Source organism: Macaca fascicularis, chromosome 4 (genome assembly GCF_037993035.2).
Source record: "Macaca fascicularis isolate 582-1 chromosome 4, T2T-MFA8v1.1".
Lineage (NCBI taxonomy): Eukaryota > Metazoa > Chordata > Mammalia > Primates > Cercopithecidae > Macaca > Macaca fascicularis.
In genome coordinates this window covers 97,248,121-97,268,073 of record NC_088378.1, presented here as the reverse complement: position 1 = coordinate 97,268,073, position 19,953 = coordinate 97,248,121, and the positions used below count along the sequence as shown (strand labels likewise).

General features: G+C 36.2%; 1 protein-coding gene across 3 annotated transcripts in view; it reads left to right on the top strand.

The window, feature by feature from the left end:
* Positions 1–19,953, top strand: part of MEI4 (meiotic double-stranded break formation protein 4) — a 344,684-nt gene that overhangs the window by 225,364 nt on the left and 99,367 nt on the right. For 2 of the 3 annotated variants that reach the window (XM_005552510.5, XM_074037610.1), the window contains one exon: positions 14,566–14,879. The exons of the other annotated variant lie outside the window; for it this stretch is intronic. In XM_005552510.5, coding sequence (XP_005552567.1) covers positions 14,566–14,835 — 270 coding nt within the window. In that variant the 3' untranslated portion in view covers positions 14,836–14,879. Of the gene's footprint in view, positions 1–14,565; positions 14,880–19,953 lie in introns of those variants that run through there. 3 annotated transcript variants of the gene reach the window in all.

Here is a 19,953-nt window from a genome sequence, read left to right as displayed (position 1 = left end):
CAGACGTTTTTCCTATACCAACAGCAATTTTCAAGTCACCTCTCCTGAAGAATGCTGCCATACTCTTTAGAAGGAATTCAGTCTGCTGGATCATCACTCATAGTTCAGCTCATTTCCTGCCCTTCAGCGTCTTCTCCCACCCTATGACTATTCCCTTTAGAGTTCTTTTATAATTTACAGCATGCACTCTGCATTGCCATTATTTATTTACTTCTTTATCTCCCTAGATATATACTAGGGACTCTTAAAGGTGGAGATCATGTCCTATTCATCCCTGTATCCCCAGCACCTACCCTTGAGTTAGGTACATGAGAGTACCCAATAAATATTTGTGATAGGACAGAAGGGAGGGAGTAGAGAAACGCAGACGGATATGTAAAGTTTTAAATTCCGAAGTACCACCAGCTGAGTCAGTCCTTAGAGAATTTAGCTGCTTTTATTCCAGTTTCTGAGCCCTGTTCTTTCACATAATAAACCCTGTATTAATAAACAGATTGTCTGATCAGTATTGTTTTGTTAAGAACTACTGTGATGATGGAAGTCCAGACTAACAAATGATCTATTTACTTTTCATATGTACTTGAAAAAGATTTCCAGCTTTAGATTGTAATATCATAGTATAAAACAGGGAAAGTTTCTTATAAGTGGGGTTGACAGCCCCATAATTAAGACAGTGATACTGAGAAAGTAGTGTAGCTGCAAGGTAAGATTTTTGAACGTTGACTCAAGAGATCTGTGAGAACAGAGGAATGCAAACCCTATTTTTTTTTCTTTTTTATTATACTTTAAGTTCTAGGGTATATGTACACAAAGTGCAGGTTTGTTACATATGTATCACGTGCCATGTTGGTGTGCTGCACCCATCAACTCCTCATTTACATTAGGTATATCTCCTAATGCTATCCCTCCCCACTCTCCCAACCCCACAAGAGGCCCTGGTGTGTGATGTTCCCCTTCCTGTGTCCAAGTGTTCTCAGTGTTCAATTCCCACCTATGAGTGAGAACATGTGGTGTTTGGTTTTCTGTTCTTGTGATAGTTTGCCGAGAATGATGGTTTCCAGCTGCATCCATGTCCCTACAAAGGACATGAACTCATCCTTTTTTATGGCTGCATAGTATTCTATGGTGTATATGTGCCACATTCTCTTTTTTAAAAAAATTATATTTTAAGGTCTAGGGTACATGTGCACAATGTGCAGGTTTGTTACATATGTATACATGAGCCATGTTGGTGTGCTGCACCCATTAACTCATCATTTACATTAGGTATATCTCCTAATGCTATCCCTCCCCTAACCCCCTCCCCACAATAGGACCCAGTATGTGATGATCCCCTTCCCGAGTCCAAGTGATCTCATTGTTCAGTTCCCACCTATGAGTGAGAACATGCGGTGTTTGGTTTTCTGTTCTTGCGATAGTTTGCTAAGAATGATGGTTTCCAGCTGCATCCATGTCCCTACAAAGGACATGAACTCGTCCTTTTTTATGGCTGCATAGTATTCCATGGTGTATATGTGCCACATTTTCTTAATCCAGTCTGTCACTGATGGACATTTGGGTCGATTCCAAGTCTTTGCTATTGTGAATAGTGCCTCAATAAACATACGTGTGCATGTGTATTTATAGCAGCATGACTTATAATCCTTTGGGTATATCCCCAGTAATGGGATGGCTGGGTCATATGATATTTCTAGTTCTAGATCTTTGAGGAATCGACACACTGTTTTCCACAATGGTTGAATTAGTTTACAGTCCCACCAGCAGTGTAAAAGTGTTCCTATTTCTCCACATCCTCTCCAGCACCTGTTGTTTCCTGACTTTTTAAATGATTGCCATTCTAACTGGTGTCAGATGGTATCTCATTGTGGTTTTGATTTGCATTTCTCTGATGGCCAGTGATGATGAGCATTTTTTCATGTGTCTGTTGGCTGTATGAATTTCTTCTTTTGAGAAGTGTCTGTTCATATCCTTTGCCCACTTTTTGATGGGGTTGTTTGTTTTATTCTGTAAATTTGATTGCATTCTTTGTAGGTTCTGGATATTAGCCCTTTGTCAGATGAGTAGATTGCAAAAATTTCCTCCCATTCTGTAGGTTGCCTGTTCACTCTGATGGTAGTTACTTTTGCTGTGCAGAAGCTCTTTAATTAGATCCTATTTGTCAATTTGGGCTTTTGTTGCCGTTGCTTCTGGTGTTTTAGATATGAAGTCCTTGCCCATGCCTATGTCCTGAATGGTATTACCTAGGCTTTCTTCTAGGGTTTTTATGATTTTAGGTCTAACATTTAAGTCTCTAATCCTTCTTGAATTAATTTTCGTATAAGGAGTAAGGAAAGGATCCAGTTTCAGCTTTCTACTTACAGCAGGGAATTTTCCCAGCACGATTTATTAAATAGGGAATCCTTTCCCCATTTCTTGTTTTTGTCAGGTTTGTCAAAGATCAGATGGTCGTCGATGTGTGGTTTTATTTCTGAGGGCTCTGTTCTGTTCCATTGGTCTATATCTCTGTTTTGGTACCAGTACCATGCTGTTTTGGTTACTGTAGCCTTATAGTATAGTTTGAAGTCAGGTAGCATGATGCCTCCAGCTTTGTTCTTTTGGCTTAGGATTTTTTTTTTTTTTTTTTTTTTTTTTGGAGACGGAGTCTCGCTCTGTCGCCCAGACTGGAGTGCAGTGGCCGGATCTCAGCTCACTGCAAGCTCCACCTCCCGGGTTCACGCCATTCTCCTGCCTCAGCCTCCCGAGTAGCTGGGACTACAGGCGCCCACCACCTCGCCCGGCTAGTTTTTTGTATTTTTTAGTAGAGACGGGGTTTCTCCGTGTTAGCCAGGATGGTCTCGATCTCCCGACCTCGTGATCCGCCCGTCGCGGCCTCCCAAAGTGCTGGGATTACAGGCTTGAGCCACCGCGCCCGGCCTTGGCTTAGGATTGTCTTGGCAATGTGGGGTCTTTTTTGGTTCCATATGAACTTTAAAGTATTTTTTTCCTATTATGTGAAGAAAGTCATGGGTAGCTTGATGGGGATGGCATTGAATCTACAAATTACCATGGGCAGTATGGCCATTTTCACAATATTGATTCTTCCTATCCATGAGCATGGTATGTTCTTCCATTTGTTCGTGTCCTCTTTTATTTCACTGAGCAGTGGTTTGTAGTTCTCCTTGAAGAGGTCCTTTACATCCCTTGTAAGTTGGATTCCTAGGTATTTTATTCTCTTTGAAGCAATTGTGAATGGGAGTTCACTCATGATTTGACTCTCTGTTTCTGTGTTACTGGTGTATAAGAATGCCTGTGATTTTTGCAGCTTGATTCTGTATACAGAGACTTTGCTGAAGTTGCTTATCAGCTTAAGGAGATTCTGGGCTGAGACATGGGGTTTTTTAAATATACAATCATGTCATCTGCAAACAGGGACAATTTGACTTCTTGTTTTCCTAACTGAATACCCTTTCTTTCTTTCTCTTACCTGATTGCCCTAGCCAGAACTTCCAACATTGTGTTGAATAGGAGTGGTGAGAGAGGGCATCCCTGTCTTGTGCCAGTTTTCAAAGGGAATGCTTCCAGTTTTTGCCCATTCAATATGATATTCGTTGTGGGTTTGTCATAAATAGCTCTTATTATTTTGAGATACGTTCCATCAATACCGAATTTATTGAGAGTTTTTCGTATGAAGGGCTGTTGAATTTTGTCAAAGGCCTTTTCTGCATCTATTGAGATAATCATGTGGTTTTTGTCTTTGGTTCTGTTTATATGCTGGATTACATTTATTTATTTGCATATGTTCAAATTTTGTTGATCTTTTCAAAAAATCAGCTCCTGGATTCATTGACTTTTTGGAGGGTGTTTTGTGTCTCTATCTCCTTCAGTTCTGCTCTGATCTTAGTTATTTCTTGCCTTCTGCTAGCTTTTGAATGTGTTTGCTCTTGCTTCTTTAGTTCTTTTAATTGTGATATTAGAGTGTCAATTTTAGATCTTTTCTGCTTTCTCCTGTGGGCATTTAGTGCTATAAATTTCCCTCTACACACTGCTTTAAATGTGTCCCAGAGATTCTGGTATGTTGTATCTTTGTTCTCATTGGTTTCAAAGAACATCTTTATTTCTGCCTTCATTTTGTTTTGTACGCAGTAGTCATTCAGGAGCAGGTTGTTCAGTTTCCATGTAGTTGAGCGGTTTTGATTGAGTTTCTTAGTTCTGAGTTCTAGTTTGATTGCACTGTGGTCTGAGAGACAATTTGTTATAATTTCTGTTGTTTTACATTTGCTGAGGAGTACTTTACTTCCAACTATGTGGTCAATTTTGAAATAAGTGTGATGTGGTGCTGAGAAGAATGTATATTCTGTTGATTTGGGGTGGAGAGTTCTGTAGATGTCTATTAGGTCCGCTTGGTGCAGAGTTGAATTCAATTCCTGGATATCCTTGTTAACTTTCTGTCTCTTTGATCTGTCTAATGTTGACAGTGGGGTGTTAAATTCTCCCATTATTATTTAATGGAAGTCGAAGTCTCTTTGTAAATCTCTAAGGACTTGCTTTATGAATCTGGGTGCTCCTGTATTGGGTGCATATATATTTAGGATAGTTAGCTCTTCCTGATGAATTGATCCCTTTGCCACTATGTAATGACCTTCTTTGTCTCTTTTGATCTTTCATGGTTTCAAGTCTGTTTTATCAAAAACTAGGATTGCAACCCTTGATCTGTTTTTGTTTTCCATTTGTTTGGTAGATCTTCCTCCATTCCTTTATTTTGAGCCTATGATGCTTAGTTTCAAAGGATTGGCTGACTTTACTGTTAAAGATTAATGCAGTTGGTGGCTTGAATTTGAAGTCAGTGCACATATATCATTCCAACAATTCTAGAACCCTTAAGTATTATGCTAAATCTACTCTGGCTGAAATCTATCAATAAAACAATAAGCCTGGATGAAAGCATTGTTTATTGAATATTTTAAGCCTACTGTTGAGACTTACTGCTCAGAAAAAAATATTCCTTTCAAAAGATTACTGCTCATTGGCAATGCACCTGATCATCCAAGAACTCTGATGGATGCATAAAGATATTAATGTTTTAATGTCTACAAACATCTATTTTGCAGCCCATGGATCAAGAAGTAATTTTTATTTATAAGTCTTTTTAAAGCAACTTATTTTATAAGGCCATAGCTAACTTGGATATTGATTCCTGTGATGAATATGAGCAAAGTAAATTGGAAACCTTCTGAAAGGGATTCACCATTCTAGATGTCATTAAGAAAATGTGTAATTCATGAAAGAAATACAAAATATCAATATTAACAGGAGTTTGGAAGAATTCGACCCTAACCCTTATTGAATGACTTTGATGGCTTCAGGACTTCAGTGGAGGAGGTCACTGCAGATGTGGTGAAAATAGCAAGTGTAATAGAATTAGACATGGAGCCTGAAAATGTGATTGAACTGCTGCAATCTCATAATAAAACTTGAATGGATACATACTGGTTTCTAATGGATAAGCAAAGAAAGTGGGTTCTTGATATGGAATCTTCTTTTGGTTAAGATGCTATGAACATTGTTGACAACAAAGATTTAGAATACTATGTAAAATTAGTAGGTAAAGCCATTGAAAAATAAGAAAAATTACTAATACTATTTAGAGCTGAAAAAATCATATGAAGACCACACAATGGATGCACCCAGAATCTGATCAACATCACCCAAACTAAGCAACACTATGTGCCTAATACAACCAAAATAATGGATTTATCTTTAGGAAAAAGTCATCTAAAAAACAAATTTCAAAAATGGGAAAAGCCACTCATATACCAGATGTTCATATATCAAAGTAAGGACACAAGAAACATGATAAAAGGAAAGATTGTGCCTCCAAATAAACACAGTAATTCTCCAGCATCAAATTATTATGGAAAATAAATTTATGAAATCCTGGAACAAGAATTCAAAATATCAATTTTAAAAAAGCTCAGTGAGATAGAACACAAATAATACAAAGAAATCAGAAAAAGTAATTCATGATATTAATGAGAAATATATCACTGAAATAGGTATCATTAAAAAGAACTTAAGAGAATTTTTAGAACTGAATAATTCATTGAATAAAATACAAAATATATTTGAAAGCTTCAATCAATTAGATCAAGCAGAATTTCAAAATCCAGACCTTGAAAACAGGTTGTTTGAAACAACCTAGTCAGATAAAAATAATGATGACAGAGGGAAAAAGAATGAATAAAGAATGTGCAACATATGGCACATGATAAGGGAAACAAATATTTGAATATTTAGAATATTACAGATATATTTGAATATTTAGAATATGACAGAGCAGAAAATTAAGTCAAGGAGTATAGCCACATAATATATATGTTAAACTAAACGTTCACTGAATATAATATACCACTGGGTCGGTATCCTTTGTGCCAGATTTTATAGGACAGAAGTAATAACAACTAAAATGAGTTGTCTCTAAAAGAATACATTCAACATGGTACTTTAAAGGAAAAGGTCAGTTGTCACCATGATAATTCAGTAGGAAACTTACCCTGACTTTTAATAAATTATCCTTTGTTATTTAGTAGAAAGTAAAGAAGGCAGTCAATTTTAGTCCTGAATTCTAGGGGGATGAAGTTAACTCTCTATAAGTCATTTACTAACTAGCTTGAAACTTCTAAAGCATAGGAGAAAGCAACAAAGCAGCTAACAAATAAGCAGGGGCTAGGCTAGGGGCCCAGTGCAGTAGAGCATTGACCATGCTTGCAACAATGCTCAAATGCTCAAGAACAGAGTCAAAAAATCACATGCAGGTTATATACATACTTACATATATAAAATCATGATTACAACAGAAGCACATATGGTTTAAAAGTATGTTTCTTCCAAAGGTTGTGTTATATTCTTTCTCCCCATAACCTAGGTGTTGGGCCTATATTGAGGGAGTGTAAAGCTCTGGTTAGAGCAGAGTATGGTTAATTAGGAGAAATTTCCTAGAGCAGAATTGTGAGGCAGGGCACAAAGGGAGTGAGGGGTATAGATTGGTGAATCATCTTTTGATACAAGTGCCCATAAAAGAAGGATGGAAAAGACTCAATAAGTATTAATCCATTTTGCTTTATACAGATAATAGTATTATCTGCCTAAAATGTTGAATCCAGGAGACTAGTTCTAAAGGATTTATGTTTAATATGTGTGGTAACTTTGATGAAAAGTTCTGAAACTGTTAGTACTTTAGATCTTGACATTTTACCGTTTTTTCCTATCGGAAACAGTTCAACAAGTATGCAAGTTGTGTACATAAGTATACGTGAAAGAAATATATATATATATATATATATATATATGTAAAACATAAAATTAAAAAAAATCTATTTGTCATTGTATGACTTATTTAAAAATAATGATTTTCTCATTATTTTACTTTTCACAAATCTGTTTCTTGAAGCTGAATTTATATAACAAGGTAATAGCAAAATGAGTAAACTGAAAAAAAGGTCTGCGAAGAGGAGTTTGTACAGGAATCACAAAAAGAAAATGATGATTTGTATTTGTCTGACACAAACATCTACTGAGACTCCCAATAAGGACATACGTGGCAGAGGCCCTTGTTGGTTGAGATCTTTGAGAAACTAGAATATTACTTTGTAAGTAACATTCTTTGTGGGGAATTCCTTCTTTGTAAAGGAATAATATCAAATTAACATATGTTAATATCTTTATTAAATCCCAGTTCAGTCATTTACTAGCTATATGATCTGGGAAAGTTATTTAACCTTTGTAAACTTCCTTTTCCTCATCTAAAACTTGGAAATAGTAACAATAACTCCTCTATTGGGTTGCTGGGAGAATAAGATTATATATTTAACCAGAGCATAGGAGTATACATTTTCAAATAAGTGTTATCTACTATCTGTTATCATTATCATTACTGTCATATTTTTACCCAAAGTGAAAAAATACAGTCTCAACTCTTAAACTACTTTGTATCTAGAGAAAAATTACTAATATTATTTATTAGTATTATTGAAGTACTACACTGTGGTGAATTATTGAAGCCATCTCAAGCTCATTATGAATTGCACATCTAGAGATGTGTAAAGAACCTGAGAATGCATCATTATCTATATTTCCCCATTAAGAAAGTCCTTCATAGACAGTAGTAATCTAGAAGATAATTCCTTTTCGCATAGAAGGATGGTACTAAGGAATCTAAATATGAATTGATTATTTTAAAGCTTTTCTAATATCATAAGGCCCTGAAAGGCCTTCTTCAGGGTGTGTGTGTTAAAAAGAGTCTTATGAGATATGAACAACTGAAAAAAGGTCCAATCAACCAATTCCCTATCTCCAACACCCTAATGTAACACAATATTTACAAAACTATCTTGATTTCATTATTTAAACATATTCTCTGCTTATCTGAATAATGTCAGATGGATAAACTTGTTCAAGTCTATTCTAGAGGAAAGTTGATGTGATTTTCTGATCCCTAAGTAATGTGCTCTTTTACTGTCTAGCACAATATCATCATAGATTAAATCCCAAGTGCCTTAAAAATTTATCTTCACACATTTCTTTGGTGAAACATCCTGTGATTTCGCTCACATTTATCACTTGCTTGGTCACTGGATTGAGCAGACTGGTGGATATGGTGATAAAATAGATGCCACATTGATATAAATTCTTGATCTCTTTACAATGAGAGTTCATGTTTGCAGATGACATGATTGTATATTTAGAAAACCCCATCGTCTCAGCCCAAAATCTCCTTAAGCTGATGAGCAACTTCAGCAAAGTCTCACGATACAAAATCAATGTACAAAAGTCACTAGCATTCTTATACACCAATAACAGACAAACAGAGAGCCAAATCATGAGTGAACTCCCATTCACAATTGCTTCAAAGAGAATAAAATACCTAGGAATCCAACTTACAAGGGACGTGAAGGACTCTTCAAGGAGAACTACAAAGCACTGCTCAGTGAAATAAAAGAGGACACAAACAAATGGAAGAACATTCCATGCTTATGGATAGGACGAATCAATATCGTGAAAATGGCCATAGTGCCCAAAGTAATTTATAGATCCAATGCCATCCCCATCAAGCTACTAATAACTTTCTTCACATAATTGGAAAAAACTACTTTAAAGTTCATATGGAACCAAAAAGACCCCACATTGCCAAGACAATCCTAAGCCAAAAGAACAAAGCTGGAGGCATCACACTACCTGACTTCAAACTATACTATAAGGCTAGAGTAACCAAAACAGCATGGTACTGGTACTGAAACAGAGGTATAGACCAATGGAACAGAACAGAGCCCTCAGAAATAATACCATACATCTGCAACCATCTAATCTTTGACAAACCTGAGAAAAACAAGAAATGGGGAAAGGATTCCCTATTCAATAAAAGGTGCTGGGAAAATTGGCTAGCCATAAGTAGAAAGCTGAAACTAGATCCCTTCCTTACACCTTATACAAAAATTAATTCAAGATGGATTAGAGACTTAAATGTTAGACCTAAAACCATAAAAACCCTCAAAGAAAGGCTAGGTAATACCATTCAGGACATAGGTATGGGCAAGGACTTCATGTTTAAAACACCAAAAGCAATGGCAACAAAAGCCAAAATTGACAAATGGGATCTAATTAAACTAAAGAGCTTCTGCACAGCAAAAGAAACTACCATCAGAGTGAACAGGCAACCTACAGAATGGGAGAAAATTTTTGCAATCTACTCATCTGACAAAAGTCTAATATCCAGAACCTACAAAGAACTCAAACAAATTTACAAGAAAAAAAAATCCCATCAAAAAGTGGGCAAAGGATTTGAACAGACACTTCTCAAAAGAAGACATTTATGCAGTCAACAGACACGTGAAAAAATGCTTATCATTACTAGCCATCAGGGAAATGCAAATCAAAACTGAAATGAGATACCATCTGACACCAGTTAGAATGGCAATCATTAAAAAGTCAGGAAACAACAGGTGCTGGAGAGGATGTGGAGAAATAGGAACACTTTTTTTGTTGGTGGGACTGTAAACTAGTTCAACCATTGTGGAAGACAGTGTGGTGATTCCTCAAGGATCTAGAACTAGAAGTGCCACTTGACCCAGCTATCCCATTACTGGGTATATACTTAAAGGATTATAAATCATGCTCCTATGAAGATACATGCACACGTATGTTTATTGCAGTACTATTCACAATAGCAAAGGCTTGGAACCAAAACAAATGTCCATCATTGACAGACTGGATTAAGAAATTGTGGCACAGGGGCATGCCCAAGATGACCGAATAGGAACAGCTCCAGCCTCCAGCTCCCAGCATGAGTGACACAGAAGATGGGTGATTTCTGCATTTTCAACTGAGGTACTGGGTTCATCTCACTGGGGCATGTCGGACAGTTGGCGCTGGTCTGCGGGTGCAGCCTGACGAGCAAGAGCTGAAGCAGGGCAAGGCATCGCCTCACCTGGGAAGCGCAAGAAGGAAGGGAATTCCTTTTCCTAGCCAAAGGAAATTGAGACACACAACACCTGGAAAATCGGGTAACTCCCACCCTAATACTGCACTTTACCAAGAGTCTTAGCAAAGGGCATACCAGGAGATTATATCCCACACCTGGCCGGGAGGGTCCCATGCCCATGGAGCCTCCCTCAATGCTAGCACAGCAGTCTGAGATCTAACTGCAAGATGGCAGCGAGGCTGGGGAAGGGGCGCCCACCATTGCTGAGGCTTAAGTAGGTAAACAAAGCTGCCAGGAAGCTTGAATTGAGTGGAGCCCACCACAGCTCAAGGAGGCCAGCCTGCCTCTGTAGACTCCTCCTCTGGGGACAGGGCATAGCTAAACAAAAAGCAGCAGAAACCTCCGCAGAGGTAAATGCCCCTGTCTGACAGCTTTGAAGAGAGCAGTGGATCTCCCGGCACAGAAGTTGAGATCTGAGAATGGACAGACTGCCAGCTCAAGTGGGTCCCTGACCCCTGAGTAGCCTAACTGGGAGACATCCCCCACTAGGTGCAGACCAACACCTTACACCTCCCACGGCGGGATACACCCCTGAGACAAAACTTCCAGGGTAAGAATCAGACAGCAATACTCGCTGTTCAGCAATATTCTATGTCTGCAGCCTCTGCTGCTGATACCCAGGCAAAGAGGGTCTGCAGTGGACCTCAAGCAAACTCCAACAGACATACAGCTGAGGGTCCTGACTGTTAGAAGGAAAACTAACAAACAGAAAGGACACCCATACAAAAACCCCATCAGTATGTCACCATCATCAAAGACCAAAGGCAGATAAAACCACAAAGATGGGGAAAAAGCAGGGCAGAAAAGCTGGAAATTCAAAAAATCAGAGCTCATCTTCCCCTCCAAAGGAACGCAGCTCATCACCAGCAACGGAACAAAGCTGCACGGAGAATGACTTTGATGAGTTGAGAGAAGAAAGCTTCCGTCAATCAAACTTCTCAGAGCTAAAAGAGAATCTACACAACCAGTGTAAAGAAACTAAAAACTTTGAAAAAAGAATGGATGAATGGATAACTAGAATAATCAATGCAGAGAAGACCTTAAAAGAACTGATAGAGATGAAAACCATAACACGAGAACTACATGACAAATGCACAAGCTTCAGTAACCGACTTAATCAACTGGAAGAAAGAGTATCAATGATTGAAGATCAAATGAATGAAATGAAATGAGAAGAGAAGTCTAGAGAAAAAAGACTAAAAAGAAATGAACAAAGCTTCCAAGAAATATGGGATTATGTGAAAAGACCAAATCTACATTTGATTGGTGTGCCTGAAAGTGAGGGGGAAAATGGAACCAAGCTGGAAAACACTCTTCAGGATATCATCCAGGAGAACTTCCCCAATCTAGTAAGGCAGGCCAACATTCAAATTCAGGAAATACAGAGACCACAAAGATACTCCTCGAGAAGAGCAACTCCAAGACACATAATTGTCAGATTCACCAAAGTTGAAATGAAGGAAAAAATGTTAAGGGCAGCCAGAGAGAAAGGTCAACTTACACACAAAGGGAAGCCCATCAGACTAACAGCAGATCTCTCGGCAGAAACTCTCCAAGCCAGAAGAGAATAGGGGCCAATATTCAACATTCTTAAAGAAAAGAATTTTCAACCCAGAATTTCATATGCAGCCACACTAAGTTACATAAGTGAAGGAGAAATGAAATCCTTTACAACAAGCAAATGCTTAGAGATTTTGTGACCACCAGGCCTGCCTTACAAGAGACCCTGAAGGAAGCACTAAACATGGAAAGGAACAACCGGTACCAGCCATTGCAAAAACATGCCAAAATGTAAAGACAATCAATGCTAGGAAGAAACTGCATCAATTAACAAGCAAAATAACCAGCTAATATCAAAATGACAGGATCAAGTTCACACATAACAATATTAACCTTAAATGTAAATGGACTAAATGGTCCAATTAAAAGACACAGACTGGCAAATTGGATAAAGAGTCAAGACCCATCAGTTTGCTGTATTCAGGAGACCCATCTCGCATGCAGAGACACACATTTATTTATCCCCTGTAGCTACAAAATTCCTAGATGTCATCTTCTTTCAACAGAAGGCTGTTTCATCTACACTGAACAACTGTTGTTTAGTGTAGCCACCTTCTTTTATTATCTTACCTGTAACTTCTTGATAACTTTCTGCAGCTTCTGTATCAGCATTTGTTGCTTCACCTTGTAATTTTATGTTATGAAGGTGGCTTCTTCCCTAAGCCTCATGAATCAGCCTTTGCTATCTTCAGAGTTTTCTTCTGTAGCTTCCTCACCTTACTCAGCCTTCATAAAATTGAAGAGTTAGACCTTTTCTCTGGTTCAGGTGTTGGCTTAAGTGAATGTTGTGATTGGTTTGATATTGCATTCAGACCACTACATTTTTTTCCGTGTTACCAATCGGGCTGTTTCCCCTTCTTATTATTTGTGTGTTCAGTGAAATAGCACTTTAATTTTAATTTCCTTCAAGAACTCTCTTTGAATTTACAACCTGGTTAACTTTGGCACGAGTCCTAGCTTTTGGCCTGTTTCAGCTTTTGACATGCCTTCTTCACTAAGCTTAATGATTTCTAGTTTTTGATTTAAAATGAAACATAGGCAAGCTTTCACTTGAACACTCTGAGACCATTTGTAGGGTTATTAATTGGCCTGATTTCAATATTGTTTTGTCTCAGAGAATAAGGAGGCCTAAGGAGAGTAAGGGAGATGGATAATGGCCAATTGGTGAAGCAGTCAGAACACACACACTTATCAGTCAAGTTCGCCATCTGATGTGGGCATGGTTTGTGGTATCTCAAAACAATTAAAGTGGTAACATCAAAGATGACTGATCACAGATCACTGTAACAGATAAAGTAACAATGAAAAATTTGAAATATTGTGATAATTACCAATATGTGGCTCAAAGTGAGCACATGTTGGAAAAATGACTCTGATAAACTAGTTTGATGCAGGGTTGCCTCAAATCTTCAATTTGAAAAAATCGCAGTATCCGGGAGGTGCAATAATGTAAAGTACACTAAAATGAGGTATGCCTGTATATATCTTACTCTGCTTATTGGGTCACCTTGTTGAAGAATATATTTGTCTCAACTCTGAAACAATGTTCTTTCATTTTTGTATTAATACAGTGAATATATTTCGTAAATGGTTCTAAAAGAGTTTTCTTTTTTTCCCAATGTTAATACTTTCTTAATGAACTTGAACGAAATGTATCAGGAAAATAAAAAAAAAAAAGTCCCTGGTTAGCATCTGCAGATTTGAGTTCTAATTAGTCTACTTTTCAGAGGATCCATTTCCTTGACTGTAGAATAGTGATAAGCAATCTGCTCACTTCATCGGGCTTCTGACACATTTCATAATTAATTAGCTAATGATAAAGCCAGTTTTCATTTTTATACTGATTCTGCCATTCTCTCATCTTATGCTTGCTATTATCTAGTTTTTAGGCCTTTCTGTGACTTATCTATCTCACATTCAAGCATCTAGGCCAAATTAAAAGTTCTACAAGATGCATCTACATTTCTTCTCATGACTGTGTATATGATTCAATGCTACTCCTCCCTGAGTTGTATCAGGAAGATTCAATATGATATCACATCTTGTCACCTACAGACTATGACTCTACCTACTCTAGGATTGTTTTATATCAATCAAAATAAGTCCCATGAATTAAAAAGTTTTGGCAAAAGACTGAATTTAGCACTGGTATGACTCCTTGCCAAGTCATTGGTAAGACTCCTTGCCAAGTCATTGGTAAGACTCCTTGCCAGGTATTCTCAGATTCATTTGAGTATTCTCTGCAAGAATGCAGGGAAGGGATTTGGAGCTTCATGAACTAGCAAGAAAGAGAAGTCATTCACCATGATTGTAAAGTCTTTGAAAAAAGGAAATGTTTTAAATTTCCCCATTGTTCACCAGTGACAGGATGACAGAAGGTTTTAAATATATCAAATATTTTTATTTTGCCTGAAAATCTGGTATCTTCATATGACATTTTTCTTAGGTAATTTATAGCCAATTTTTTAAAGGAGTTTGTTGTTTATTTGTAGGAGCAAGCGAGTTATGATGTGTCACGCTATGAAAACATTTTCTACCTGTTCTGGGTTCTGGAGCAGCTTCTTCAAAAGGAAACCAAAGAAGGCAACACTTCAAGTATAGGTCATGATGACCAAGAAATCAAGAAATTTCTTCAGAAGCATGATGAAACTATTTTCCAACTTTCTGATGCATTTCCTTTGTTTACTATTTATTTATGGAGAGTGGGCATTCTTTTGAACTCAGCACAGATAGAATCTCTTAAAAATAACTCCATTCCTTAGCAGTTTACCACGTTTGAAGCATAATAAAGTGGAATATATGAAAATCTCATACTGAAAAGATTTTCAATAGTATTTTAATTAGCATTTTAGAATTGATCTCTAAATATAATTATCAATTCAACTTAATGGTTAAATTGTATGAAATTTTATGAATCATATTTCTATACTAAAATCAGTCAGTTTCAGTTGGTAATGCCATCGTTATTCCCATGTAACTATATCTTATTTCACTCAATATAGTTTAGCTCTATTATTCTGTAAAATGGACCATTAATTGTCTGTCTCTTAAAAGATACTGAAGTTGTGAAAGATTTCCATGCAATTGATGCTAAATGGTAATCAAAGAGATTTTTAAAGTTTAGTTGCATTATCAACACAAAGTGTTGGAATATAAGTGGTCATAAATGCAATTTTAAAAACTTTTTCTTACATAGTTGAACTTACATCATTGCTTTCATCTTAGATGAGAATCATATAGAAGTAGAATTTTTTTAACATTTGGAAACTTAATTTTTACTTCAATTTCATATGGCCAATACATTTGTCGAGCTCTTTTGAAAATACTATTAGTTGTTTAAAATCTTCGTTTTTCAACAAATACTTGTTTCAATTCTGTTGATTAAATATTTATAATATTTAATATATATATAATATATAATATATAATATGTAATAGTTATACTATTGTCAAATAGTATACAATTAAGTCACTAGAGATACCTTATAAATTCTAATATCCATCAATCAAAAAATGCAATTTATAGTTATTTGGTTGGTTGAATTTTTCAGTTATACAATTTCATTGACATCATTTCAGTGATTAAAATCATAACCACAAACTTAATGAGCACATGTTACGTATTTTCCTATAGTGCCACTTAGGGAACACAAAATATAAATTTCCTTTATTAATTATATGTGATAGTGTTTCATAATTAGCATTCATAAATGTCATTGGCATTAAAAATAATCTTGCTAATTCCATCCACAATGTATATACAAGTATGTCATCTGGCACAATTATCTTTGGAATTATTTCTAGCATTTTTGAAAAGATAATGCCTTTTTGATAATCCTGAAACTAAATGTATGTCAGTCAGCTTTTGTTATGTAACAGATGATCATAAAATATCAGTGGCATACAACAATAATGTTTCTCAGATATATGCAGGTCACTCAAGGATCAGCTGATTTGGACTGGACTTTAATGAAAAACCCTGCTCAGGTTGCACATACCACAGGAATTGGCTTATTGCTAAAAGTCAGGCTTTCTTCTCTTCCACATGTGCATATTCTGAGAACCAGACTGAGAGGGAAATAGCTTCTCAGTGGAAGCTCCTCTCATGGCAGTGGCAGTTGAGCAAGACAAAAGGCTAGGCTGAGAAATGTCACATTAGCACTTTCATCCACATTTGTTGGTCAAAGTACACCAAATGGTCAAGCCCAAAGAAAAGTGACGGGAGCAGACTTCACCTTGAGTGGGAGAACTTGCAGTTACATGGCAATGATCATCGATGTACGTAGGTAATTAGGGCCAATAATTTACTTCACCACAAGTACCAGTTGAATACAAGAAGGATAGTCCAAATCTTGAATTAGGAGGGATTTTTCTAATGTCTGATTCCTGTGAACGCCTGTGAAGACTAATGGAAATCATTTCAGTTGATGGCATTACACAAAAGCCACTTTCCATGACACCTTCATCTTCTTTCATTATGATTAAAGAAGATTGGTAAATACACAAGTATCAGCAATGGCCCTTTCCCCATTGCAGCCAGGCAATGTAATGATCAGCCAAGAAACTTTTGGAGCTACAACGAATTTATTAATTTCAGTGGTCTCCAAGGCTTCAAGGTCTGAAAATTAGCCTAGGAAATATATTTATTATAAAAGAAGATGCAAGATATTGGGATCATTGTAAATGCACAAAATGGAGAAACATTTTATTTCCATTTGGTATCCATTTTATATAAACATTTAACTTCCACCAAGTATATGATACTTAAACTTTCATTATCCTGTGTTTCAGTCTATATCAGAGTGAATTAGTATTAAGTAAGTATTAGTAAATTAGTATTAAGGTCCAAATCTACTCATCAAAAAGAAGATAAAATGATAAAAATGAGACATTTGTATCTGTGTTTCAGTAAAGCAGTGAATTAATGAATGATTTTAACTAGTATTACAATGTTTAAGAATATTATAACAGTTTATATTTAGGTAATGTCTAACTTTAGAATTAAGGTTTTAGGGATAAGAGTAATGGAGTCAGTAGAAATTGGGCAGCACTGAAACTGGATATAAGATAGGATAGGAAATAAAGAGAACCATAGAATGATCATAAAAATGAAGGAAATTGCCGGGCACGGTGGCTCAAGCCTGTAATCCCAGCACTTTGGGAGGCCGAGACGGGCGGATCACCAGGTCAGGAGTTTGAGACCAGCCTGGCTAACACGGTGAAACCCCGTCTCTACTAAAAAATACAAAAAACTAGCCGGGCGCGGTGGCGGGCGCCTGTAGTCCCAGCTACTCGGGAGGCTGAGGCAGGAGAATGGTGTGAACCCGGGAGGCGGAGCTTGCAGTGAGCTGAGATCCAGCCACTGCACTCCAGCCGGGGAGACAGAGCGAGACTCCGTCACAAAAAAAAAAAAAAAAATGAAGGAAATAAAAAGTGATGATACTTGCTGAAACTCATATACTATTCATTATAATACATATATATTTTATGAGTAAATATAAAATATTTTATGTTTATATAATAAAATATATAAATAAGTAATATTATACATATATATGTACGATATGCATAATACCAAATAGTCAGGGACTTACATAAGCATTTTACATATATTAACCTTTTTGATTCTCCCAGCAACTATATGAGAAAGGTACGATTATTTCCTGAATCTGTGTTTTAGAGATGAAGAACTCAGGCAAAAGAATATTAAACAGCTTGCGCAAGTTCACAACACCAGGAAGTGGCAGTTAGGTTTCATCCTGAGGAAGTCCGTCTTCCAATTCCACACTCCTGCTTTACTGCACTGCCTGTTATATGCAGCTTTCCTGGCACTTCAGGAAACTTTCACAAACACAACTTCTTTGCAATTGTCATCAAAGCTTTATACATGCTTAACTATGAATGTATAGTTCATAGTTAGTGGACATTACTAGCTTATGATTAGCTTATTTTGGATTTTGTAACTGCTGTAAACAAGGTGTCCTATCTACAAGCAAACCAGAGGAACAGCATCTTTGACCTCTTCAGGGTTGTAGCATTTTGCTACTCAAGACTGTAGCCAAGTTACAGATTGTCTTCAAACAATAATGTCCTGAAAGGTACAAAGCTCCCTCCAGAGGTGTTTAGGTAGACTGTGAGGCTGTAGTATAGCAAAATGGGGAGAGAAAACAAATCTGATTGGTTTGTTCTTGGAAAAATATATACAATTATCTCACAGGCTTTGTACTTTTTAATAATATTTGTTATCTTTTAGCCAAGGTCAGCATATTTCAAGAGAGGCAGGGAAACAAGTCATTTGCATTTCCAAATTTGTATATACATTTACAGATTTTCTGAAGGCCATATTGTGGGGAAAATATTGACAGCTCTGCTTTATTATAACCTAATTTCCTTTATTCATCAAATATGAAGCACCAATTGTCTACAAACCAATTATTTGAAAAAATAAAGCATACTAAGCTTTAACTTTTGTCAGATTTATAAAACCAAGATTTCTCTTAGCAGTCAACATAACGACCCAACTACATCAATGTTTGCTGAAGGAGATAATTAACTTATTAATGTTTATCTATTATTGAAAAAAAGATAGGATTTTATTATTGTTAAAAGTTAATTTATTCTTCCCAAATTATTTCTAGAATTGCACAATACAAAAGTTATCTGGTTAATAAATATACTGGTCTCGTAAGAACTTTCTAAATATTACAGAGTATTAGAAACACATAAGAAATAAACAGCCTCTTTTTTTGTTTTTTACTTAATATGAAAGTCCTCTGTTTTTATTTGATATGAAAGGAATTTTAAGGATCTATTCCTAATAGGAAGCAAAACTTCTGAAAATAAACTAATGTTCTAACATTTAAGACATTTAAATAATTCAGTTATATATTTCATAGGCATATACCCTGTATTTGTAGTATTTTCTTCTGACATTTTAATCTAAATTTTGTTCTAGCTGCTTAAATGGTTGGTGAACTTTTGTTGTATTTCTGTCAGTAGTTGTGTTTATGTAAGTAAATGTTTAGTCAGTCCACTAGAGCAGCAAGATTTCCAGGTGATAACGTTAATTAACCTTAGTTGTCTCTGACCATATACAAAGCAGTGGTCCTCAAATGTGGTCCCCAACCCAGCCATATTAGCATCACTTGGAAACTTGTAAGAAATAAAAATTCTAAGCCTTCACCCCAGACCTACTACAGGATCAGAAACACTGGGGTTGTGGTTCAGTAATCTGTGTTTTATCAAGTCTTCCAGGTGAGTCTGATGTCCACCAATGTTTGAGAACCACTGATACTGTTTTTACTGATCAGGAAGGTTTTATACTTGTAAAATCATTCAGAAAGTAGAAATTTAGTCATCCCATAGTATTGATTTTTTTTAAGTTTCCTTATATGTGCCTTAAAATTCCAAAGGAGGATTTTTTGGAAACCAAATGATTCCAAGTTCACTGAAGTAGCATATTTATAAACAGATCAACCTTAATAGCACTTAAAAATAGCATTTTAATATTTAGCTTTTAGCTCTCTAACTAAAACATATCTTTATTCTCCATGATAGTACTTTAAAAAATTATTGTAATCTGAGTTTAGGAGATCAAATTAACTATAGCTTTTTTCATTTGTCCTGGGATAGAGCGATGAATGGGCAGAGAGATGCACACATGATGTTACTTTCCTCTTATTAGCTGCCCCAAGTAATATCAGAATATTCCTTTTATTCCAGGAGATCTGTTTAATACATATAGTAAATATAACTGAATTATAAACATATTATTCTATTTCTCAACCCTGGAGATGAAATTCTAACTGCCATAAATCCTTCTAGAATATGGTGAGCTATAAATAAATAATTAATAAACAGTGCTTAATTTGGTTCAACTTC